The sequence below is a fragment of the Xenopus laevis genome, chromosome 7L, assembly GCF_017654675.1.
Source record: "Xenopus laevis strain J_2021 chromosome 7L, Xenopus_laevis_v10.1, whole genome shotgun sequence".
Classification (NCBI taxonomy): domain Eukaryota; kingdom Metazoa; phylum Chordata; class Amphibia; order Anura; family Pipidae; genus Xenopus; species Xenopus laevis.
Window position 1 is genome coordinate 118769498 of NC_054383.1, and position 27212 is coordinate 118796709.

General features: G+C 38.4%; 1 protein-coding gene across 1 annotated transcript in view; it reads left to right on the forward strand.

Annotated features, from left to right (window-relative positions):
* Nucleotides 1-6691: 6691 nt before the first annotated feature.
* Nucleotides 6692-27212, forward strand: part of LOC108695907 (excitatory amino acid transporter 2) — a 39648-nt gene continuing 19127 nt past the window's right edge. Inside the window, exons 1-2 of the mRNA XM_018224856.2 lie at nt 6692-7030; nt 24321-24451. Coding sequence (XP_018080345.1) covers nt 24322-24451 — 130 coding nt within the window. The 5' untranslated portion in view covers nt 6692-7030; nt 24321. The remainder of the gene's footprint in view (nt 7031-24320; nt 24452-27212) is intronic.

A 27212-nucleotide genomic window follows, 5' to 3' on the forward strand; every position in this document is an offset into this window, starting at 1 on the left:
GAATTGCTTTACCCCAATGGATCTTAGATCTTAGAAGTGTAAGCAGATCTGTTGTCAGGAAGGTACAGTAGCTCTTGTTTCAGCTTCAAGAGGAATATACTGCATAAACCAAAGCAACACTGGTCTACTTGTTTATTTAATATTTGTGTATACAATGTACCTCTGTTATTGGAACTACTCAATAGGTGCAAGTATAAGAGCCCTATGTGACTTTTCCCATTCAACGTTGTGTTTTGCTTGGCTCTGAAACACTCTGGCATGACCAATTTCTTTAGTACTGTGGCCCAGGAGATGTGTAAAATGTCTACTTGAAGAGAGGCTTCACATAGTCACATAGTTAAAGATCAGGACTGGAACTAGGGATATGCAGCATGTGGCTATGGAGCAACACACTCTCCTGCCTTCCTCCGCTGTTGGTCTATCCAGCACTGCACTGATGAGCCATGCAGGTGGGAAAGGTGGTGAATGTGTTTGGGGGATGAGGTGAAGGCCAGGACACCAAGGGGCCAATTCATTAACTTCGAGTGAAGGATTCGAAGTAAAAAAACTTCTAATTTCGAAGTGTTTTTTGGGCTACTTCGACCATCGAATGGGCTACTTCGACCTTCGACTTCGAATCAAAGGATTCAAACTAAAAGTCGTTTGACTATTCGACCATTCGATAGTCTAAGTACTGTCTCTTTAAGAAAAAACTTCGACCCCCTAGTTCGCCATCTAAAACCTACCGAACCCAATGTTAGCCTATGGGGAAGGTCCCCATAGGCTTGCCTACGTTTTTTTGGTCGAAGGATAATCCTTCAATCGTTGGATTAGAATCCTTCGAATCGTTCGATTCGAAGGATTTTATCGTTCGATCGAAGGATTATTCCTTCGATCGTTCGATCGAACTATTTGCGCTAAAATCCTTCGACTTCGATAATCGAAGTCGAAGGATTTTAATTCCCAGTCGAATATCGAGGGTTAATTAACCCTCGATATTCGACCCTTGCTAAATTTGCCCCCAAAAGTTCTGTTAAAGATTTAATGGACCAACCTTTAGGGGCAAATGTATCAAGGGTCGAATATCGAGGGTTAATTAACCCTCGATATTCGACTGGGGAATTAAAATCCTTCGACTTCGAATATCGAAGTCTAAGGATTTTGCGCAAATAGTTCGATTGAATGATCGAAGGAATAATCGATCGAACAATTAAATCCTTCGAATCAAACGATTCGAAGGATTTTAATCAAAAAAAAAGTTAGCCAAGCCTATGGGGACCTTCCCCATAGGCTAACCATGACTTCGGTAGCTTTTAGGTGGCGAACTAGGGGTTTGAAGTTTTTTCTTAAAGAGACAGTACTTCGACTATCGAATGGTCGAATAGTCGAACGATTTTTAGTTTGAATCGTTCGATTCGAAGTCGAAGGTCGAAGTAGCCCAAAAAAAACTTCGAAATTCGAAATATTTTTTCTTCTATTCCTTCACTCGAACTTAATGAATGGGCCCCTTAGTGTTGTATCACAATGGTGTCTGCAGGTTCATACAGCTGGGATATTGTGCATTTCATGCATGTACTGGAGAGCTCCTCTAAACATGTACGTCACATATAGGTGCTTCCATGGCAGGTATTTAAAACATGAGAATGTCTCGTGCAAAGGATACAAGGCATTAAATATGTGATTGAAAGCAAATGAACAGTTCCACAGCTAGGCACACTGTATGAGTTGAATCCAGTTTAGCTGTGGGATCACAGATCAGAGATAGAAAAGCAAATACTACTACCACATACTTCATGCCATACACACATTACCATGACCACGCGCCATTTTTCCAAAACCCTGCCCATGATTTGACAAAACCCATCCACTCCCCCAGAATAGCTTCCCCTTTGCAACCTGTATCACCTGCATGTCCCTTGGGTCTTGGGGCCTGTCTCTTCCATGGTGCCCCTGACTGTAGTCAGGGGCACCATGGAAAAGACGGGGCTAGTTAGCACATCTAGGGGCAAATTCACTAAACGACGAAGCTCCTAACGCCAGCGTGAATGCGCTAGCGTATCGCTAAGTTATCGTTAATTCGCCGATTCACAGACGCTGGCGTAAATTCGCTAGTGTTACTTCGCACCCTTACGCCTGGCGAATTTGCATAACGGACGTAACTACGCAAATTCACTGACGCACGAATTATTCTGAACGCTACCTTTTACGCCAGACTTCCTTCGCCACCTCAGACCAGGCGAAGTGCAATAGAGTAGATAGGAAATGCTTCAAAAAAAATTTCTAAAAGTCCCAAAAAACGCTGGCTTTTTTTTTTTATGGCTGATGAAAAAGATCGAAACATTTTATGGGGCTCCCCTCCTTCCCCCCTACATTTGCTAACTCATGGCACCTTAACTATACAGTGGGCACATGTGTAGGGCAATAAAAATTTTACTTGCTGTTTTGAAGGTTTCCCAGGCTTGTGTAGTTCTGCTACATATTCCTCCATTGTAACTTCAATTTGGCGCCGTATGCAAATTAACCATCGCTAGCGTAACTTTGCTTTGCTTGGCAAATTAACGCTAGTGCAACTTCGCAACCTTACGCTTCCCCTGAGCGCAACTTCAGATTTTAGTGAATTTGCGTAGCTCTGGTGAAAATACGCCTGGCGAAGTGTGGCAAATCGCGGCGAAGCAGACGCTGGCGCAACTACGAATCTTAGTGAATTTGCCACCTAAGGTGAAGCCAGTCATTCTGCTGAAGGTAGTCTGCCATCATTGAGAGCTGATTCTTGCAGTTTACTAGCTGGGAACTGTTTTCAGTAACAGAACATATTAAAGTGTTCTCCACGTTTGAATAGAAATGAATATCTGGAATGAAATGGTATGCCAGATATAAAGTTTAAGGAAGTGCGTGTCAAACAAATGAGACATTCTGTGTGTTCAGTTTGGTGCCAGAACATTGGGATCTTATAGCTTTTTTCTCTTTGTCTTGTGCAGGTGATCATTTCTCTGGCATTATCCCAGATTTGTTGCCAATCTGTTTTTCACAGGATCTATTATATAGACTGTATACTGAATGTCAAAGGACTAAAGACATGCGCTCTCCATAGAAGTCTATGGGATGAGGCACAGGCAACACCGATGATGATGACATTTGCACCTATTTGCTCTGTTCCAATAAGCACTATAAAAAAAACTATAGTTTCAGAAGAGAGTGAAAACTGAAATTTTAAGGTTCGTTGAAGCCCAGAGAAAACATAACCTTTTAAAATAGTATTTCTGCATATGGCCGCTGTGATCTGTGCCTCTTAATTTACTTATCCAATCCAAAAATCCAAATAGGTGCGCACTCACTAGACCTACACAGTATCATATAAAGCTTCTGTCTTTGTTGGCTAAAAACATGCTTGATGCGTTTCATGTCTTGCACTTACCTGCAGGACCGCCATCAGAAATCGCAGGGCCCCGTACAACAAAATTTCCTGAACCCCCTGGGCTGCGCCCACCGCAAGCCCCACCTACAGGTCCGCCCTCCCCACCACACAGTAAAAAAACAAAAAAAATATTGGTGACTAGGGTTCCCACATGTTAATAAAAAATAAAAAGATATTGGTGGTCAGGGCCCCCCATAGAAAAACATTTGTGGCCAGGGCCCCCCCATTAAAAATATTGGTGGCTAGGACCCCACATGAGAAAAAAAAATTGGTGGCCATGCCCCCTTAAACGTCCATGCCTTCCCAAAGTCAGCAGCTCTCAGAAAGATGGGGGGCCCGGCTAATCAAGTAAGTCTGGTATGGCCGGGGCCCCCCTTACCCTCGGGGCCCCCTACAACTCTCCCCCCTGTCCCCCCCTGATTCTTGCAGTTTAATAGCTGGCTGCCCTGCTTACCTGCATTGCATTGCACAGCATCAGGGTGAAGTGTACTAGTGACTCAAGCACCCTGCACCCTTGGGTGGTGCACTACACATGCAATCCAAGTAAAGGAGGGCTACATCAATGGAAATGAGAGTCACAAGACCTATAGGGCTGATGAACTATGTCGGTCGGACAGCAGCCCTACACAAAAATGATTAAACAAGCTTAAAAAACTTAAAGGTGATCCTCCCTTTAAGGTTGTTGCACAGCTACATCATTTCTAACTCAGTCATTTCTTATGAACTACCTAACTAGACTAGATATATTTTGCATGCAGCTCTAGTTAAGGACATTATGGGGCAGATTTATTAAGGATCAAAGTGAAAATGCGAATTCAAATTTTTTTGGTTAAAAGTCTCAAATTCGAATTGTGAATTATCCAAACTCGATTCGAGTTTTAATTTGAATTTCAAGATTTCTTTTGTGGAATGCAGAACTCTTCATAGGGCACGTTTCTCAGGAGTCTCAACACAATTCACTATAGTTCACCAGGGGAAAAGTGAATAGCGCTGTGGAATTCTCATCTGGTCTGTTTATTTGCCCTTTGATAAATATTAGGGATGCACCGAATCAGGATTCGGTTCGGGATTGGGCCAGGATTGGGTCTTTTTCAGCAGGATTCGGATTCGGCCAAATCCTTGTGCCTGGACGAACTGAATCCTAATTTGCATATGTAAATTAGGGGCGGGGAGGGAAATCACGCGACTTTTCGTCAAAAAATAAGATTTTTTTTCCACTTTTTCCTTCCCTGCCTCTAATTTGCATATGCAAATCAAGGATTCGGCCGAATCCCAAATAGTGGATTCGGTGCATAAATATGCTCCACTCACTTAATATGAAGGCTAAAAACTTTTGCAGCTTTAAGTGGAAAAAAACCCCTTGAACTTTTGAGATTTATTATACAGTTACCTTGATGCCGCAAAAAGTCAGAATCTGAAAATCCGCCATCTCAGACCGGCCCAGGTTGTATATAAGTCAATAGGAGAGGTCCATGTCCTATTTGGAAGTGGTCTGCGCTAGAATTAGCCCGTATATCCCAAAAATTCAGGCTTTTCGGTAAAAAGCCCCAATAAATTGTACAATTCAGGAACAACCTGTTTTTTTCTTGCTTTTTTAATAATAAATAAGGATCAAGTACAAGGTGTTGTTTTGTTACAACATAGACAAAGGAAATCATTTGTAAAAATCTATTTATTTGCTTGAAATGGAGTCTATGGGACAAATTCACTAACCGGCGAAAATTCGCCCGCACTGGCTTTGTGCACATCGCAACACTTCGCCAGGCATAAATTCGTCTGGACAACGCAAATTCACGAAGATTCGAAGTTACGCTAGTGTTGGCTAATTAGCATACAGCGTGCAGTTAAAGTACAATGGCCGTATATGTTGCAGCAAATACATTACACTACACAAGGCCAGGGAACCTTAATAAAATTATATAAAGTTGTTATATTGCCCTACACATGAGCCCACTGTATAGTTTAGGTGCCATATGTTAGCAAATGTAGGGGAAGAAGGAGGGTATCCCAAAAAAAAAAAGTACAATCTTTTTCAGTCTATCACCCTTTAAATATGAAAAAACGCCAGCGTTTTTTGGGACTTAGAAAAAATTTCAACTATTTTTTGAGGAACTCCTATTTACTCTATTGCACTTGCCTGGTCTGAGGTGGTGAAGGCAAGTCTCGCTATAGAGGTAACGGTCAGTAAAATCAGAGACTTAGTGAATTTGCGTAGTAACGCTCTTTCGCCAGACCGAAAATTTGCCTGCCGTTAGAGTGCAAAGTTTTGCCAGAGTTTATCTCCTTGGCGAAATTACGCCAGCTACCGTTAGTAAATCGGCGAAGTGCTGAAATTTTCGCCAGCGTTAGCCACTTTGCCCTTTAGTAAATTTCCCCCTATGGGCGATGGCCTTTCTGTAATCCTGAGCCTTCGGATAATGAGTTTTTGGATAACAGATTCCATACCTATTCTTTATTTTTAGATGATTAAAGCAAGCTTTGTGTTTTAATATAACAAATAAGAATTTGCTAACTGCAATTGTGTAAAAATCTTGATTTCAAATCAAAGCCTCGTTTTCTATTAATTGTTAAACTGCATGTGAGTGGCGTAAAGGCAAAGTCTTCAGTATCAACTTGATTGAATGTTGAAGATACATTTCCAGTTGACTTTGATGTCATTTGAGCTGATTTGGGGGAGAACAGTTTTCCATTAGCATTTTCCAGATTTTGAATAAGTGTTTTGGATAACGGAACAAGAATACAGTCAAGATTGCATTTTTTTTGGCTTTGAATCTCTTCAATAACTTGATTTTATAAACTAATAAATCTGCCCCCATTTTTCACCAGTTGAAAATGGACCTCAGTTGATTTACTAATGTAGCAAACAGACCCCAGCTTAAATACTCTGATACCCCCCCTACGGATAGAGCCAACTTTACTCATACCCATGACACTCCATTCATCTCAATGGAAAAAAATGTGCTCCGGATTGATCGTTACGAATATAATAAAAACCTGATAAAAATAATTCAATTTTTCAAAACGTATTTGCATTCTATGCGTTTGCAAAATTGTCTTTTTAATATCGAAAGGGTGAAGCTAAAATAGGATGAGAACGCCGTATTTCCGGGAATTATAGGGCTAAGTATCAGCAAAGCCTTTTAACTCTTGAAGATTAAGATTTGGTTTTAATTATAATTCTGTATACAGATTTCATTTCACTTTTTTTCTAGCAGAAATGTAGTGATTGTAGTAGAAAATAAATGCGTCTCCTATCACAAATGGTATATATTTTGTCTCTGTGACTGGGGAGTGGGTAGGAAGAGAGCTAAAGGTAATGGGGTCATATTCTGGATAGAGAGGCATCGCTACTTGAAGCATTTTAATCCCCTAACGGGATTCCTTTCAGAAAGCTTCAGCCACTACGTTATTCACAACCCCTGCCTCCTCTTCAGATAGATGAATGATGGAGATGCTGGAGCAGCCAATGTCGGTCCAGATGTGATTGCTCTTGTTTTAATTTGTATCAGCCTCAACTGATTTTTATTCATTTATTTTAGCAATTCTATTCATCGTCTTCTTCTTTCTGGACTGACTTTTTGCCACTTGGCCGATATTATCATCGCGCTTGAGGCTGGACTGGGCTGCCCATTCAAGGTACTGTAACAACAAACGGTGGATCTTCCTCACTAGAGACAACACTTTGTTTAATAATATTTAATAAATAATACAGGCATGGGATCCAGAATGCTTGGGACCTGTGTTTTTTTGGATAACAGATCTTTCCATAATTTGGATCTTCATACCTTAAGTCTACTAGAAAATCATGTAAACATTAAACAAACCCAATAGGCTGGTTTTACTTCCAATAAGGATTAATTATATCTTAGTTGGGATCAAGTTCAAGCTACTGTTTTATTATTACAGGTATGGGATCCCTTATCCGGAAACCCGATATCCAGAAAGCTCCAAATTACGGAATGGTTGTCTCCCATAGACTCCATTTTATCCAAATAATCAAAATTTTTAAAAATTATTTCCTTTTTCTCTGTAATAATAAAACAGTAGCTTGTACTTGATCCCAACGAATATATAATTAATCCTTATTGAAAGCAAAACCAGACTTTTGGGTTTATTTAATGTTTAAATGAATTTCTAGTAGACTTAAGGCATGAAGACCCAAATTACAGAAAGATCCGTTATCCGTAAAACCCCAGGTCCCGAGCATTCTGGATAACAGGTCCCATACCTGTACAGAGAAAAAGGAAATACTTTTTTAAAAATAGGATTATTTGGATAAAATGGGAGACGACCTTTCCATAATTCGGGTTTCTAACGGATTCTATACATGTACCATGATATGTCCATGTATGCATATATTATATTTGTATATCATTTACATAGCGCACCCCAAGTGCAAAGCATTTTCTTTATAAAAAATACAATACTTGGAGTTGCTGTACAGGGAAAACAACTTACTGTTTGTAAATTCCTTCCAATAGCCACCCAACAATTCTCTATATACCTACAAAACCCTCCTAAAGCAATGTTTGCTGAGTGAATCTTTATTATAAGCAAATAACCCTTGTTTGAGCCTCACAGTTGAGGGTGAACTCTACATTAAATTGTCCTGTCTATATCTGTTTGCGTTCCAACAAACTCTGTAAGCTGTTTAGTTCTGGGTCTATGTGTATAACTGTTATTTAGGTATATTGGAATTAAAATACAGGTATGGGATATGATATTTAGAAACCCATTATCCAGAAAGCTCTGAATTACGGGATGACCGTCTCCCACGGACTAAATTTTTCCAAATAATCCAAATTTTTAAAAACAATTTCCTTTTTCTCTGTAATAATAAATACTTGATCCCAACTAAGATATAATTAATCCGTATTAGAGGCAAAACCAGCCTATTGGGTTTATTTCATGTTTAAATGTTTAGTAGACATAGGGGCAGATTTATCAAGGGTCGAATTTCGAAGTTAAAAACACTTTGAAATTTGGCCATTGAAATTGAAATACTTCGACTTCGAATATCGAAGTCAAAGTTTTTTTTTCATAGAATTTGGGTATCCTGTAGTCGAAGTAAAAACGTTTGCATGATTCGAAGGATTCCATCGATCAAACTAACGATTTTACTTCGACTTCCAAAAACTTAGAAAAATGCTCCAGAAGGTCCCCATAGGCTAACATAGCACTTCGGCAGGTTTAATTTGGCGAAGTATTGAAGTCGAATTTTTTTTAAAGAGACAGTACTTCGATTATCGAATGGTCCAATGGTCGAATATTCGAATGATTTTACTTCAAATTGAAGTCGTAGGGGCAGATTTACTAAGCTCGAATGAATAGTTCAAATGCAAAAATATTCGAATTTCAAAGTATTTTTTGGGTACTTCGACCATCGAATTGGTCGAAGTAAAAATCGTTTGACCATTCGATAATCGAAGTACTGTCTCTTTAAAAAATCCTTCAACTCAATACTTCACCAAATAAAAGCTACCGAGTTGAATGTTAGCCTATGGGGACATCGTAGATAGGTTTTTGGCACTTTTTATGATTGAATAAAAATCATTTGAGCGATCGCTTAAAATCGTTCTATTCGAAGGATTCCATAGTTCTATCGAACGATTTTTATTCGATATTTGAATCCGAAGGATATAACTTCGAGGGTCGAATTCGAGGGTTTTTTAACCCTCGAAATTCGACCCTTGATAAATCTGCCCCGTAGTATACTATTCGATGGTCGAAGTATCCAAAAAAACTACTTTGAATTTCGAATTTTCGACCCTTGATAAATCTGCCCCTTTATGTATGAAGATCCAAATTACAGAAAGATCTGTTATCCAGAAAACCCCAGGTCCTGTACATTCTGTATAACAGGTCCCATACCTGTAGATTAAAAGTATATGGATTTAATGAAAATCATAGCACTTGCACATGGTAATTCAGTGCTTAACAGTAGCAAAATAGTCACTAAATATGTATTGTTCTTCTACTAAATCCATGCTCACTCCAGTAGCACAAACACCCATCAGAAATGTGACCCTCATTATATCTCTTCCTTCTGTAGTGTAGCCAATAAGTCCGTTCTTGTAGCACTGTCTTTCTAGCAGTCAGTATGTCCTCTTTCAGCATCAATCATATTGGGAGAACATCAAAGGTTATGTTACTTTCTCCTTATTGAACATAAACTTTTTTTTTTCAGTCAAATATTTTTATTTTTCTTACCCTATTATTTGGGATGGGAAAAAAACATTTTAACCATTCCTAACTAACCGATGGCTAAAAGTGTTACAAGTTTGGATCCAGACAAAGAAATAACAGGATTGAATCTTAAGCGAGAAAAACATTCTCCTGTTCACGTAACACAATTGCTGCCAATAATTGTAATTACCGACAAAATTTACAATTCAGGAAAAATGTTTTATCCTTTAAGATATTTAAAAATGTTAGTGATTTTTGAATAATATGTTGCTGTTGTTATTTTTTCTGTTTGTTGTTTTGGTGAGACCAGTAGGATCAATATGATTAAAAACAAATAGGGATGCACTGAATCCAGGTTTCAGTTCGGGATTTATCCAGGATTCGGCTTTTTTCAGCAGGATTTAAATTCGGCCAAATTCTTGTGCCTGACCAAACCAAATCCTAATTTGCATATGTAAATTAAGGATGGGAAAGGAATATCACATGGCATTGCCACAAAACAACAAATTACATTTTCCCCCCACTTTTTTATTCCCGTGCCTAATTTGCATATGCAAATCAGGATTCGGTTTGGTATTCAGCAGAATCTTTCACAAAGGATTCGGGGATACATCTGAATCCCAAATAGTGCATTCGGTGCATCCAGAAAAATAAAAGAAAAAATGTTTTTAAACGTCATCTTAATACAGTACTTTCTGCAAGATATATTGGGATGCTATGAGATAATAAGCTGTAAATGTATTGATAAATTAGAGTTGTACTAGAACAGAGTACAACTGTGACTTTCATTCCATGACTGTGTAATGTACAGTACAGGTATAGGACCTGTTATCTAGAATGCTCGGGACCTGGGGTTTTCCGGATAACGGCTCTTCCTGTGATTTGGATCTTCAAGTCTACTAGAAAATCATGTTGATATTAAATAAACCCAATAGGCTGGTTTCGCTTCCAATAAGGATTAATTATATTTTAGTTGGGATCAAGTACAAGCTACTGTTTTGTTATTACAGAGAAAAAAGGAAATCATTTTAAAAAATTTGGATTATTTGGATAAAATTGCGTCTATGGGAGATGGTAATTACGTAACTCGGAGTCTTCTGGATAAGGGGTTTCCGGATAATAGATCCCATACCTGTACTTGAATAGGTCCACCCACGGGCCATCAGCTACTACCTTAGGTTGTTGGGGTGCAGTGAGTAATTTGTAATTGCAAGTACTTGAAACAACATGTAAATACTTGTTCACATAACAGCTGGACGACTATGGGCTTGACCCCTGCTGTAGTCCCACTGTTACTTAAGGTGTTACCTGAAAATAGAATTTCCCTTGAATTTTCAGTGTGATTAAAGGACCGAAAGGGATTAGGCGAGATTAGGATCTCTCTCTCTCTTGAACACAAATTATTGCACAGGCAACTTGTGACCCTCCAGCTGCTGTTGAATTACATCTGAAAACCTCTTCAGCCTTCGGGTAGTCACTTCAGCTAAGAATTCTGATAGATGTAGTTCAGCAACAACTGGAGGTGTACCCTCTGTCTCCTTTTATCTTAAAACATGGACGTGATGCAGAGAAAAAGATGCTTTGCATTTTATTTAGAATGTACATCTACAATTGCAGCATTTGAATACAAAACCTACGTAGATAAATTCAGGTATCCAGAAAACCTACATCCAGAAAGCTTTTTTTAGAAAAATGATTTATTTTTTCTCTGTAATAATAAAACAGTAGATTGTACTTGATCCCAACTAAGATACAATTAATCCTTATTGGAAGCAAAACCAGCCTATTGGGTTTATTTAATGTTTAAATGAATTTCTAGTAGACTTAAGGTATGAAGACCCAAATTACGGAAAGATCCGTTTTCCGGAAAACCCCAGGTCCCGAGCATTCTGGATAACAGGTCCCATACTTGTACTTCTAAATGAAAATTGTATATAAGCTTCCTCATACTGAAATAAGAAACTTTCTAAATACAGGTATGGGACCTGTTATCCAGAATGCTTGGGACCTGGGGTTTTTCGGATAACGGATCTTTCCGTAATTTGGGTCTTCATGTCTTAAATCTACTAGAAATTAATTTAAACATTAAATAAACCCAATAGGCTGGTTTTGCTTCCAATAAGGATTAATTATATCTTAGATGGGATCAAGTACAAGCTACTGTTTTATTATTACAGAAAAAAAAAAGGAAATAATTTTTAAAAATTTGGATTATTTGGATAAAATGGAGTCTATGGGAGACAGACTTTCCATAATTCGGAGCTTTCTGGATATTGGATTTCCGTATAAGGGATCCTTTACCTGTGCATTCAATTAAATATTTTGCATTGTTTCTGAAATTATCAAGTTTATATTCACTATCCCTCTCTCAGCATCTATTTCTCTTCATTCTCTCTTCATGCAGCCTTTGGGTGTCAGATATTCGTTAGATCCAATATATCTTATAGGGGGGCTCCATTTCCTAGCAAGATGTATTAGAGCTCACTCAAATAACCGATTCCAGTACAAACAAAATCTAACAAAATAACTGCCTTTTGCACAAATTCTGAATGTAGAGAGACATGATTTCTGGTTATTTTAATAGAGTGAGCTCTAATACATCTTCTAGGCAAAAGGAGCCCCCTATAAGAAATATTGGATCATTCATCTGACACCCAACTCCTGAATAAAGACAGAATGAGGAGAAACAGATGCTGAGAGAGGAATAGTGAACATAAACTTGATTATTTCAGAAATGGTCCGGAATATTTAATTGATTGTATTTAGAAAGTTTCTTATTTCATTATTCTGAAGCTTATATTACATTTTCACTTTTGCAATAGTTCCCCTTTAACTATATTATGTTTATGATTTTTATAATTATCATTAGAAAAATTGTACCAGTTTGGCTCTGGTAAGCAAGAGCACTATAAATATACATAAATATACAAATCAGTGCCGTTTTTTTTTCTTTTTTGCAGCTATTTTCTCCCAAGCAAAGTAAAGTAGGTGGAGTTACCTGAAAGTGTTACTACAGGCTGCTTTCACTTACTGAGCTTAGGGACCCACTCACAATATACAGTACACATAGAATAGAAATGCCACAATATAAGGCTGATTAGTAATTAATACAGATGATTACTACATGGCAGCACAGAAACCAGTGCAATTAGCATCAGAATTTAATAATCAGCCCTGTAGCATCAGCTTATATTACAGGGGAAGCTCATTTTCTGCTGGATAATTAGTGACGAGCCCTAAGCTTAGCTTCTCAACAGCTGCTCAGAGCCCACTGAGCATGTGAGTGTCACAGACACTTTCCAAGATGGTGACCCCCTGTGACAAGTTTGAAGTCCTGGATCATTGCTGCTATTGACAAGCTGAAACTTTAGGCTGGTGCAATAAATTCAGTATATAAAATATGACATTTTTAGCAATATTAAACCATATTAAGTTGTAGGGTTTAGTTCTAAAATTGGGTGAGAACACTGCAGATATTGAATTTATATCTTTAAATTGTAGATCAATGTTAATTACTGGTTTGTAATAACGTGTGTTAATCTAAGAGACAGGACATGGGAAAACTGAAATTTATTAAAAAAAAAAAATCTAAGTTTTTTTTTTCCGGTGGAATAGGCCGTTTTCATTCAAATTTCGTACAAATCAAAGTAACATCGTATTCGATCGAATTCAATTCAAAGTTTTTGCCCCCCAAAAAATATTGTTTTTTCAAAGTCTACCAATTGACTCCAAGTAGGTTCTAAGAGTTCCCGCATATGCTAAAACAGCAATTCAGAGGGTTTTATATGGTGAAAGGCCAAAATCGAATTTTTAAAGAGACAGTGCATGATACATTTCGATATTCGATTTTTCTATTAATTTGGACTATTCCCTAGTCGAAGTACACAAAAAATAGCTCGAAATTTGAATTTTTTTAATTCGAATTTTCGCTTCGACCCTTGATAAATCTGCCCCTGTCTGCCTAATTCGTTTAATATTTCTTTTTTTAGTGATTGTTTGATTTATTTACAATACCTAAACCTAATGTTTTTCTGCTGCACATAAGTCACTAATGGAGAGTGTTAAAGATTGATTCCCCTGATCTAACAAGCTGATTCCATGCTGACATGTCTTAGTGCCACACACAATAAGTGAGTTTTCTAACAGGGGTAGTTCTCCTGTAAATTAATACAGGTATGGGATCCATTATCCTGAGACCCATTATTCAGAAAGCTCCAAATAATGGAAAGGCTGTCTTCCAAAGACTCCATTTCATCCAAATAATCAAATTTTTTAAAAATTATTGCCTTTTTTCTGTGTAATAATAAAACAGTAGCTTGTACTTGATCCCAACTAGGGTTCCCATCTTTTCTGGAAAAAAATACCGGCCTTCCTATATATTTATCTTTTTTCCCTATCAATAATATTGGGATCAGCCATAATTTTTACCGGCCCTGCCGGTAAAATACCGGCCAGGTGGCAACCCTAATCCCAACTAAGATATAATTAATCCTTACTGGAAACAAAACCAGCCTATTGGGTTTGTTTAATGTTTACATCATTTTCAAGTAGATTTAAAGTATGAAGATCCAAAGTAGGCAAGAAAATTCTCCCTGCTGATTGGCTGCTATGGGTTACTAGAACCTGAACAAACTTTAAATTTGCTGCTATAAGACGTGTTCCTTAGTATTCTATGTGTAAAAAAAGTTCTTGGGAAGGGTAAGAGTTAGACTGGTAATTGTCAATATGCCTGGTATTATTGGGACAATGTAAGAAAGGTTGTAAACAGAACAGAAATTTAGAAATTGACAATGATTTCATTGCAAATTTTAATTGTGAATCAGGGCATTTTAAGACCTGCTTTCTACAAAATCTAATTTCATTCACAGAATGTTGGCGCAAACTAGAAAATCTGTAATTTTTTTCAAGCACTGGTAGTTTGCTAAATAAAAAATTTGAATAGCATCAATAACATTTTAATTACATTCCCCCCATCGTGGAGAGAATAATTTTCAATCTTCCTACACTGAGGCTCTAAACCAATTCTCCGGTGGATAAGTTATAGCCAAGCAGCAACTGACCTCTTCCTACTTTCTTCCTACTGTCTCTTGTTACAAAACCTCCTCTTCAGTTGTCCTTAGTATAGAGGTGTTGCATTGCTTTGTGCCTTGCCCTGTGTCGTTTACACTATGCAAGTTGTTCTTAGGAGACCCCAATCCTCAAATATCACCTGTATGTAGGTTATCTCCAGGCCCAGTTGCTCTTGATAGTGTTGGCAGCCTATTGGATCATGTGAATGATCACATTCTAAGAAAATACTGTAGAAAAAAATCACTGAACCAAGACCACATTGAACTGAGATTGCAGAGTTGACCCTATCGGTGAAATCGAATTCATCCATTGGCTTGGCAGCAAAATCTGATCAGATCAGCCTCATTTGACCTTCCGCATGGGTGACCAAATTAGATGAAGATCTACCTGACTGTGTGTGACAAGCTGTATAATAGACCATGGGAAAACTACAAAAATAGAATTTAGACATATTATATATATATATATATATATATATATATATATATATATATATATATATATATATATATATATATATATATATAAAATAAAGCAAATGGACCCGCACTCCTTAGTAATCGTGAAGAAATAGATGTGCTTTATTCACAATGCATTTCCAACGTTTCGGCCCACATTGGGGCCTTTTTCCTTAAAAAGGCCCCAATGTGGGCCGAAACGTTGGAAATGCATTGTGAATAAAGCACATCTATTTCTTCACGATTACTAAGGAGTGCGGGTCCATTTGCTTTATTATATTGGAAGACTTGACCTACGCACCCATTTATGTATTTAAAATCCGGAAAGAGTGCGTTCACCTGTTTGGACATTATATATATATATATATATATATATATATATATATGATATTTAGGAATTATACACTAATAAACATTCCATAGGCAGGCTTGATATAACATCAGCTTCTTTTCTATTGTCATACTTGGTAATGTTTTTTAATTCATACAGTTTCCAAAGCTTTTTCTTTCATTCAAAGGCCTAATTTAAAATAAAAGAATTTACTTTACACCCTTCCCCTCATTCACTAGAACGCTCTTTTATGACAATAGAACGCAACATTAGATCTGAGAAAGTCAATAATCCATCTTAAAATGGTTTTGTTCTACAGCTGAAGCCTAAGAAATATGTTTTGTTCTATTCTATTTGCTCATTATGCTCACGTGGTGAAGCGTAGCCCTAAGAAATATGACTGGTCTTTGTTCCTTCGTTTCTTTTGTTCCTAGTCATTTTTACAAATAATAATTTAATGCATTCATATAAGCATACATGCAACAATATAATGGGAATTCATTTGGACAAAGAAATAGTCTACAGTCTACAGTCCCAGCCTTCTTTCTTTCTTTCTTTCTTTCTTTCTTTCTTTCTTTCTTTCTTTCTTTCTTTCTTTCTTTCTTTCTTTCTTTCTTTCTTTCTTTCATTATCTACCTAAACTTTCAACCTTTTTTTGATACAAGTCTTCTAATCCTGCCCACTCTATCCATCCATCTTAACCTACAATGCCCTTTGTGGGACTGTGCCGTGGTCCTTCGCTTTTTTCCTTTTAATAGTAAAATCTGGGCATGGTCCCCATTAGGTCCTAGAGTGTTGAAATAATCAAAATATGTGCAGCCCTTTCGGTGTCATTTTTTAAACGAGGTAAATTGAAAACCTATCCTAAAGCTGTATAATTATTTTTAACCTAAAATTTGGCGCTTTTTGTGTAGAGAGAGAACAATTGTACTCTCTGCACTAACGCTAGCACCACCCTCTCCCAAGGCAAATACAGGGAATGAGGGGGGAAACAGAGCAGCAGCCATAGAATTGGTCACAACCCCTTTGTAGAAACAATTCTGAAGCTCATTATATTTTTTACATTTCAAGGCCAACTGTTACCCATTATTTTTATCCCTGAAGAAGAACAATTTCTACCAAATACTCACAAAGAAATCATGTAGTTTGAGATGATTTAGAGGGCCACTAACACAAAAAATAAAAGGGTATTATATATAATTATAAATATATATATATATATATGCGCAGTATATGTCCAGTCTGAAATATTAAATAATCCCTGGTTGCTGAGGGAAGCAGATTATTGTTATTGATATTATTTATGGTTTATCTCATAAAAACAGAAGTCTATGCAGAAATTTGGAAGTATTATTTAAATTGAATTAATTCATTTAATTAATTCAGTTAAATTGAAAGAGAAAAGATGTTCTCATTGAACTGAATGTGGCCCTTTATGCTTCATGGATTTCCTAATTCTCCTCATTGTCCCTAAAGTGCGCCATTTGCAGAATGATTCCAATCCCAGTGGATTACTAAATTTGGTGCAAACCTTTTGACTTTTAAAGTTATTTGTAGTATTTTCCCTTAAAGTGACAATGACACACTTAGGGAGCTATTTATCAAACTCCAAATTCATCTCAGTATTTCTAAAATAGAAATCCAAGCAAATCCAAATTCCCGAATGGACCTTAATTATCATTCAAAAAAATATCTTTCGGACCTTTGCCCAAAAAGTCAAAATTTTTAGGACTTATCCGCAAAAACTACAATTTTTTATGAGTTTCAGACTTTTTAGCCCAAAATCATGGAATATCTGTACTGACAGCAGCGCAGACACTGGGACCTTACCCATTGCCTTATACAAGACCCTGAGAGCTTTGAGTTGCCTGGTGTTCGGATTCAGAGTTTTCAAACCATTGGACTTTAATAAATCCCAAAAAATTCAATTTTTTTTTATGGTCCGAAAAATCAGAATGTTTCTGATTTTGGGTATTTGGAGCTTAATAAATAACCCACTGGAGCAGTGTATTTATTACTAAGTACAGGTATAGGATCCCTTATCCGGAAACCCGATATCCAGAAAGCTCTGAATTGCAGAATGGCTGTCTCCCATAGACTCCATTTTATCCAAATAATCCAAATTTTTAAAATTGATTTCCTTTTTCTCAGTAATAATAAAACAGTAGCTTGTACTTGATCCCAACTAAGATATAATTAATCCTTATTGAAAGCAAAACCAGCCTTTTGGGTTTATTTAATGTATAAATTAATTTCTAGTAGACTTCACGCATGAAGACCCAAATTACGGAAAGATCCATTATCCGGAAAACCCCAGGTCCCGAGCATTCTGGATAACAGGTCCCATACCTGTATTGGCATTTGGTTGTGCCCTTAAATGTGTTTGGATCAGGGCCATCCATGGAGTTAAATGAGAGCTAAGGAGAATATTTCAGTCAAGAGGGAAAGACTGAATAGATGGGATAGATCTTTGATTAATGAGTGATAAGCAATTCCTTGAGAAGAGTTTGAAGCGGTGCAGGAAGAGTAGGAAGTTAAAAAAGTTTTGAGGAGTGGTGGAGGACTTTTACAGAATAAGAGATACTTAGTTCTATAGGGAAATTGATAAAGTTTTGAAGAGTTGTGGAGGACTTTTACAGAACAAGAGATACTTAGTTCTATAGGGAAATTGATAAAGTTTTGAAGAGTTGTGGAGTACTTTTACAGAACAAGAGATACTTAGTTCTATAGGGAAATTGATAAAGTTTTGAGGAGTTGTGGAGGACTTTTACAGAATAAGAGATACTTAGTTCTATATGGAAATTAATAAAGTTTTGAAGAGTTGTGGAGGACTTTTACAGAATAAGAGATACTTAGTTCTATAGGGAAGGTTTTGTTTGGCTAAGCAAAGGCTGGTATTATAGGAAAGTAGTGCAGATTTAAAACTGGGAAAGTTTGGCACTCAAGAATAGGTTTCTTGGCAGAAGCAAGGGCAACCACATCTCCCTAAAATACTGTTATTTTCCTTGTGCATCAGACACCATTACATACAACACTGCATAAAATGAACGAGTTCCCATTATAACACAAGGACAAAGATCAATAGCTGATGAATTGTCCAACTATGGCTCGGTATCTGGTAGTCTTAGTTGACCATCCTGAGGATCCAATTCATTTACTATCTGTTGCTCTAGGCGAAAAGTTCTGTCATCAGTGAACCCCATCAATATATGTGAGAATCTAGTGTAGCTTGGAGATTCCACACATCAAGACAGAAGCATTGTAGTTTTGGGCACAAGAAGCTGAGCCCACTGTAAAATGAATGTTCCATATGTTCTCAAATGTCTGGGGAAAAATTTTAAGCCAAAAAAACGTTTGTTAGGACAGGAGCAATTCCGCTTAAAAAAATGAAAAGTTGCCAGCGTTTTATAAACTATAATGCATTTTCGGCAGACAGGATATGATGTAACTGACATCAGATTGAGGAAGATTAAGCTTCATTTTAGCAGTTCGCCTGGTCTGAGGTGGCGAAGTCAACTCTGGCGAAAGAGGTAACTTTCAGTAAAATCCTCACTTGAACTGAATTTTCTGATCAACGACCATTCGCCTGAGTGAAAAGTCGCCTGGCACATTAACGCTGGCGATGGTCCCGTTCATTAGTGAATTGTCCTCTGCGCCTGTGCATTGGCGATGTCCCTTTGGATTGGATTTCTATCGAATTTTCACTAGCGACAGCCACTTCGCCCTTTAGTGAATCTGCCCCTTTGTGTCATGCCCAAAAGGTACGTAATCGAATCACTTGTCATAGGACTAACTGCACCTAATCACATAGGGTCTTACTCCCAATTCATATATTTCAGTGCTGCCATTTCCCATTCAAATGCCACACAGTGCAGTTAAGCCTGATCTTTGTGTTCTGGTCATTTATCTTATTGTAAATATAAGGAAGATATAATCGTATATTTATTCCAGGATGCGCAAGGAATTGCCTTCAGTTTCACCAAGGATTAGTATTCCTGTAAAGATTATTTATTGTCTAAAACAAATTAAAAACTACAACCTACATCCTTATGGATTAAAGGTTATTCATCTATGTCCAGATGCTGGGCACAGACAAAAAAATTGATACTTAAAGACACAGATTATTACTTATTTGTAATCCCTTGAATAGTCTTACACAAATAATCAAAGACAGACTGGAAGTTTTGCTCAGAGGAATCTGCTATGGGTTTTTTTCATGTGTTATTCCTGGAATAGCTCCATGTTTATATTTATACATAACCCCCTCCCAGTGGCCTCTTTTTGTGCCAGCTGTCCTTGTTCTGGTGATCTTTCCTTCTATTTGTCCCTGTACCTGAAGTAATGTTTTATATCAGACATGGGCTATCTATGGCCCTACATAAGGAATATATATATCTATAGAAATAAGACAAATCAGCTGGACTTGCTGTGGTTTTTTTTCCCTTGAAGACGTTTCACCAGTCATCCAACTGGCTTTCTCAATTGAGAATAACTTGTAAATAGGATCTTCCTTCTAGAATACATATCCTCTGGAATGTTGCTCCAATCAGCATAATCTGTTTATCATAATCCAAAATGATGTCATGAAGTTAGGTATTGATTATATTAGCAAGATTGAAGCTTTGATGTGTTATTAAACCTTCCAGGGAGAGGTGCCAAAACAGCATTGTATGTGGCAGACAATGGTTGAATGGTTTTTCAGTTTTTACATATATGGCTTCTTTAACACGTATTTTAAACCAGTCACTCTCCCGGGCTAGAATATGGACTTGCCTGTCTTCAAACGTGTGTCCTTTTTCTTTTAGATGTAGGTACACGGCTGAGTTCTGACCAGAGGAGCTGGCTCTTCTGTGCTGTGCCATACGCTGGTGTAACTGTTGTTTGGTTTCTCCCACATACAAATCAGAGCACTCCTCACTGCACTTCACTGCATACACAATGTTACTCTTCTTGTGCTTTGGGGTTGGGTTTTTTGGGTGAACTAGTTTGTGAACTCAGTTGGGGTAATTTATCAACACTGGGCAAATTTGCCCATGGGCAGTAACCCATGGCAATCAGATTGCTGCATTCATTGTTCTACTTCAAGATGGTTTCAAAAAGCTAATCACTGATTGGTTGCTATAGGTAACTGCCCATGGGCAAATTTGCCCAGTGTTAATAAATGAGCCCCATTGTGTTGCTGAGTTTAAACCAGATAGGGATGTGGTGTTTTTAAAATTCCTTCTAAGTCTTTCTGACACCCCAGCTACATATGGGAGGACCAAGTTCTTTCTCCTGTCCTGTTTTCCACCTTCAACTGTAGTTTTGGTGTATTGCTTCATTTTCTACCGATTTCTACAAAGACCCAATCTGGATACACGTCTTAGGGCCCCTCTGAGATGTTTCATCTCTTTCAATTTAAGGTGGCCATACACGGGCCGATAAAAGCTGCCGTCAGACCGACAGAGTCGGCAGCTTATTGGCCTGTGTATGGGGCCCCCCGACGGGCTTCCCCGATCGAGATCTGGCAGAAAGTCAGCCAGATCTCGATCGGAAGGGACTAAAAATCCCGTCGGATCGCGGCCGCATCTGTTCGTTGATGCGGTCCCGCGATCCGACCGCCCGTTAGGCATTGTTAGGATCCGATCGTTGGGCCCTAGGGCCAACGATCGGATCAGCCCAATATTGCCCACCCCAAGGTGGGCATATCGGAGGGAGATCTGCTTGTTTGGCGACATCGCCAAACGAGCGGATCTCTCCATGTATGGCCACCTTTAGCCTCTGTGCTGGTGGGGATCTTGTCTGCTGTGATGTAGAGTTTTGATGACCCCCAGTTTGTGATCTAGTGGATGGTGGGAGTCAAACAGCAGGAACTGGTCTGTGTGGGTAGGTTTCCTGTAGACTTCTATTTCCAGCTTTACACCCTCTCTGACTTTTACCAAGCAGTCCAAAAAAAGGCAGTGTCTTATCTTGCACAGAAATTATATAGAAAGTACCTAAAGTTCATTAGTAAAAATGGGTGAGCATGCCCCTGACCTACAGAGATAGACAATATTCAGGATATATATTAGGTACTCCCAGATCCAACAAACAAGAGTTAATAAAATAAAAGATCCTCCCTTACATAGCAGGATAAAAAGCCTTACGCATTTTGTGCTATGGCTTGTTTTATCTGCAAATAGTGCTTATAAGCCTATACCAAAAAAGAGGAGAGGAATAGTGATGGGTGAATTTATTCGCCAGGCGCGAATTCGCGCGATTCGCCGCCAGCGAATAAATTCGCAAAACGCCCGTGAAAATTCGCGGAAAAAATTCGCCGGCGTCAAAAATTTTTTCGAAAAAACGGACGCCGGCGTCGAAACAACGGGCGCCGGTGTCAAAAACGGGCGCCGGCATCAAAAACGAGACGCCGGCGCCGTTTCGCGAATTTTCGCCGTTTCGCGAATTTCACGCGAAATTCGCGAATTTTTCGGCGAAGCGAAACGGCGCAAATTCGCCCATCACTAGAGAGGAAAAAGGGACCTTTATTTTAAAAACAAAGTACAAAAGTATAAACACATAATAAAGGTATGGGATCCCTGGCTTAGACGGAATAACCACTGGACATTAATCAGTCTCTTAGCTCACAAGAGACTTAACTTACACTTTCAGTTAATCATTACTAAGCGTATTAGTCTATAATAGCATTTCTTTCAAAGCACTTTACCACTACATACATATATAAACTAAGGTTTACATACAACCTACTCCCATGGCAGGGTGTGCTCCCACCATCCCATTTTAAGATTCAACTAGAATAGTGAAAATGTTGTATCCATGTTTTTGCCACACTTTTGTAAATAATTTGTGTCTAAAAGAAAATAGTTGAAAAAAATGTTATCGCCTTCAACACTTTTCAAAGTTAAAGTTAACTAAATGAAACGCCATGACGTTAAAACCATAAATGTGTGGAATGCAAGAATAAAATGCAGCAATGTACATCAACAGTTGCCCAACTGAAACTGCCCCTTCAAACCACTAGTCTCATTACCTGAAGTACATAGCCACTATCCTCTAGATCACTGCTGTCCAACAGCCCTAATCATGAAAGTCTGCCTGCTGTGACTGCCTACCTTGTGGAAGCTTAAAAAGGTATCAGTACTGAGATTAACTAGCCCCTGCATTGTTTACACTACAAATTCAGACTATAATCACTTCTATTGTTCACACTCCTAAAGCCCTGTACTGTTCACACTGAAAGTGCCTACATTGTTCACATGTTCACCACTCAGACAAAGGGGTACCACCACTGTGTCACTATATATAGCATAGTATTAACTGTTCATTTTAGAGTGGCCCTGATAGGCTTCCCTGTCTCCTGCTATATGCTACATTCCCTATGTGTGCCATACCCTGCCTGCCCTATGCTCCTTGTATGTGCCATACTTTGTCTGCCCTATGCTCCCTGTGTGTGCCATACTCTGCCTGTCCTATGTTCTCTGTGTGTGCCATACTCTTCCTGCCCTATGCTCCCTGTGTGTGCCTCTCTGCCTATCCCATGATCCTTGTGTGTGACATACTTTGCCAATCATATGCTCCCTGTGTGTGCCATACTCTACCTGCCCTATGCTCCCTGTGTGTGTGCCATACTCTGCCTGCCCTATGCTCCCTGTGTGTGTGCCATACTCTGACTGCCCTATGCTCCCTGTGGCTTGACAAAAGACCGAACGCGGTCTGAAACGTTGCCGAATTGTTTGGGGTCAGAGCCCATGGCTGAATAAAGGCTTTTTAAAGAAAAAGAGAATCGTGAGTGGTGCTGTCCATTACACAACTATGCTCTCTGTGTGTGTCATACTCTGCCTGGCCTAAGCTCCCAGTGTCTGTGTTACTCTGCTTGCCCTATGCTAACTTTTTCCCACAGATGAGCCTTGTTTGGTTTGTTAGTATTTGCAAATTGTTGTTAGGGACCCTAAGGTGCTTGGGGTGCTGTTTTTCCACAAGGCAGGAGGCATATGGATTTACGTGTATGTTTTAATATGACTTAAAATGTTCACATATCCCTGTAGTGAGCACAAACCATTTGCTTTTTTGATGTGCAACCATCAATGTGGATATGGTCTTAAAAGTTCTTGTGGTAACATGGGTGTGGTTTATAGTGGGTGTGGTTTAAAATGGGAGTGGACTTCCATTATCGGCCCTCCACCATTTCCAACAAATGCGATGATTGCATCTGTTTCGTGTCCCTGGCCTAAATTTTGTAGTGGTTTCAGCTATCCTCTACTACCAGATCTCCCCCTGGCATGGCACCAGCCAATATAATTAAAAGAAAATATTCCTTTGTGTATGATGATCCATTAAAGAGGTGGTTCACCTTTAAGTCAACGTTCAGTATGTTATCATAATTCTAAGCAACTTTTCAAGTGGTCATTTTTTATAGTTTTTAAAATAATTTTCCTTTTTCTGCTGACTCGTTCCAGCTTTCAAATGGAGGTCACTGGCCTCTTCTAAAAACAAATATACTCTTTAAGGCTATGAATTTATTGTTATTGCTACTTTGTATTACTCGTCTTGCTATTCAAACCCTCTCCTGTTCATAATCCAGTTTCTCATTCAAATCAATGCATGGTTGCTAAGGGACTCTAGCACCCAATTGTTGAAATTGCAAATAAAAAATGAAAACCAATTGCAAATTGTGTTAGAATATAAGCCCCTATAAACTATTGGAAGTTTCAGTTCTGCAACAATTGGATCGTCTAAAGTTGCCTATTCTTGTTCCTTGATATACAGTAGTATGTTATAATATCACAGACATATTAGATAAACCTATTAGTAACTCAGATCATATTGATAATATTATGGGGATTCGTAGCAATCCCCTTCAGGATGAGTATTGGCTTATGGCTGCTACTTTCTCATATACTAGGATGACCAATCACATTGAGGTTCCAACGTCAGATGGGCATCACCTGAGCATGGAAGATCTTCCCAAGCCATGTTGGACTAAACGATGTAGTTGGCTAAGAAGGCATCTTCTCTTAATCCTCACCATTGGAGGTATGTAATTGCCAAGGTCACACTGTGTTTGTGTTGTCATTTGTGTGATGCAAAAATATATTATTTAAGTATTCCTATTATTTTTCATATAGCTAATAAACTGTTCTGTGAATGTAGCTTTACTGGTTATAGGATTGTGCATGTTAATAGATTGTAGAAAAACAAAAATGTTGGAGCAAGGCACTCAAAAGGTCACGCATCGATCAGACTAATAGTAGGTAAAAATTAAAGATATTTTATTTGTATAAACAACTCATGCCTAACACGTTTTGTGTCTTAGTGACACGAAATGCGTTAGGCAAGTTTTGGGGGGGTGAGCACAAGAGAGGCAGGTGTAAGAGGGGTGTGATGAGGGGGGCCAGATTGAAGTGGTGGGGACCAGGGGTACAGGCATTTTGAAATCTGGACCTGGGTGCTACTTACTATCAGCAACGATAAATACATTCAATCTTGGCAAGATCTGTAAACCTTACTCCATAAATTATAATCTACTTAAACCTAAAATTGACTGGGTTTCCATAAATAAAAAGATTCCCAGTTTTGAGCTGGATAGATACCCATTGTTCCTTAAAGTGTGGCAACCCTGTATAGCTTACTGGTTTGGGGATACTTTACCTCCTCATCCACTATTACAGTAGCTAATACAAGATCTCATAAAGTCAAACCATTTTTTCCATTTCTTACGGTTAAAACATTTTTTTTCTTTTTTTTTCCTTTTTTTAAAAATTTCCCTTTACCCTGTGTTTAGAATTATGGAAATTAAATAGTTGATATCACTATCGGGGTTGTAACTGGAACTGCCCCCAGAAACTAAAAGCACAATGACAGTTTTCTATGACAATCCTTATAGAAACAAATTGTAAAACCGGCCTTAATACTTATCAATGGTGTATAATCCTGTTGTTACCTTTAAAGCAATAAAAAGAAATGAAAAACCCCAAATCCATTGCAAGTTAGCATATGGGTGACGGCACTGGTTCAAGTGAATTGCTATGTTAGTAAATTAGCCCTGCTATTTCCAACTGCATTTCAGTGAACCAAAGGTAGTTCCTGGCATGTGCCGTATTTGTAGATCTGTAGATTGTATTTTGTCTGTCTTTCATTAGCTTCTTTCTTCACCCAAACTCTCTCCGAATATTTATTTAGCATTTCAGATGAGACTTGAATAGAGAACACAAAGAATACACAAAGAATACAGTATGGTGCAGTCCTGCCACCACCGCTGGTGGCCAAGGAAAAAGAGTCAACTTAAAGGAAAAGGAAAGTTGTATCCCACTTGGAGTGCCAAATGTTAGGCACCCCCAAGTAATTGTATTTATTGACCTGAAACCCCGGGCTGGTGCTCCTATCTGCAGAAAACTGCACCGGCCCGGGGCTTTTCCAGTGAGCACCACAGAACAATCCTTTTCAGGCTTTTTCTTTCTTCAAATTTTCCGGAGCAGGCGCATGTGCAGTAGAACAACAGAGCTGGCTTTTCCATTAAAGTTCAGCTTTTAGCTCTAATGCGCAGCCAGAAGAAGAAAGAAAAAGAAAATCGATTTCTGGTGCTCGCTGGAATAACCCGGGCCGGTGCAATTTTCTCCTAATAGGAGCACCAGCCTGGGGTGTCAGGTAAGTAAATACATTGACTTGGGGGTTCCTAACATTTGGCACCCCCAAGTGGGATATGACTTTCCTTCTCCTTTAAGTTGTTCAATGCCTTTAAGTCACAGTACACCAAGAGAAATGATGCCTTGGATGCCTTGGAGGGGGCTGGGGTAGAAGTGTGTAAAGTGCAAAAATAAATGCAGATATACATCATGTTTCTCCTAGCTCTTTGCTGGCTTTGGGTGGATTCCAAGTTGGCAATTAAGAGATATTTATTTACAGTATAAGTACAATATAATTGAGAGTATCCATGTGTGCATTAGTAGCTTGGCAAATACATAGTCAGTATTTTCTCTTTATTAAGGAAGTATCACCCTCTATAAGTATTTCATTATTCAGCTCTCTTATTTCAATAAATGTATGTTTACTACTACCACTATAGAAATAGTATAGATAATTTAAGAATATCGTAGGTTTCAGTTATTCTTCATTCTAGTCCTCATTCTAAATCTCAGTACCATGATGCAACAATGTCCAGTGCTGTCAATTATGTTACACTAACATCTGGTGGCCGCCCACTCCTGAAACATATTACTCAGAGGAAGAGTTCACTGATCAATCTATTCCAAAACCCTACTCATAAATAGGAAAGATTTTCATTTAGTGAGACTAAAAGTACAAATGCATTCAGGATGTTCCTCTAAGCCCTTATGTGTTAAACATTAATTTTCTGTTTTGAGTGGTTTCAGAGATTATTTTAGCTATTTTATACCAAGTTTTAGGCTCATTATCTATCTTGCAGGGTGACACTGGGGTTCACTGACTATGCTGGCCCCTGTGGTCACTATTTTTGTCTAGTAAATAACTCATAAAAGTGTTGGGGGTGTATTGAGAGACTGGGGTTCCATTCAACCATTCAAATATAGAAATCTGTGAAATCACATATGCCAGATGTTTAATTCAAAACAGATATTGTGGTTATTAGCAAATGGACCTCAATTGCGAACCCATCTTTTCCAACGAGTATAGGCCACTTTAACTAAACATCAAGTGATGTCACATTGCATTGGATATTCTCTCTCTGCTTATTCTAGTGGGGCCACGTTTCTGCTTAGTAAAGGCACCTGAGTTGCTCATTGACAAGTGTTCGATGAGCTCGTTTTCAATTTCTTTT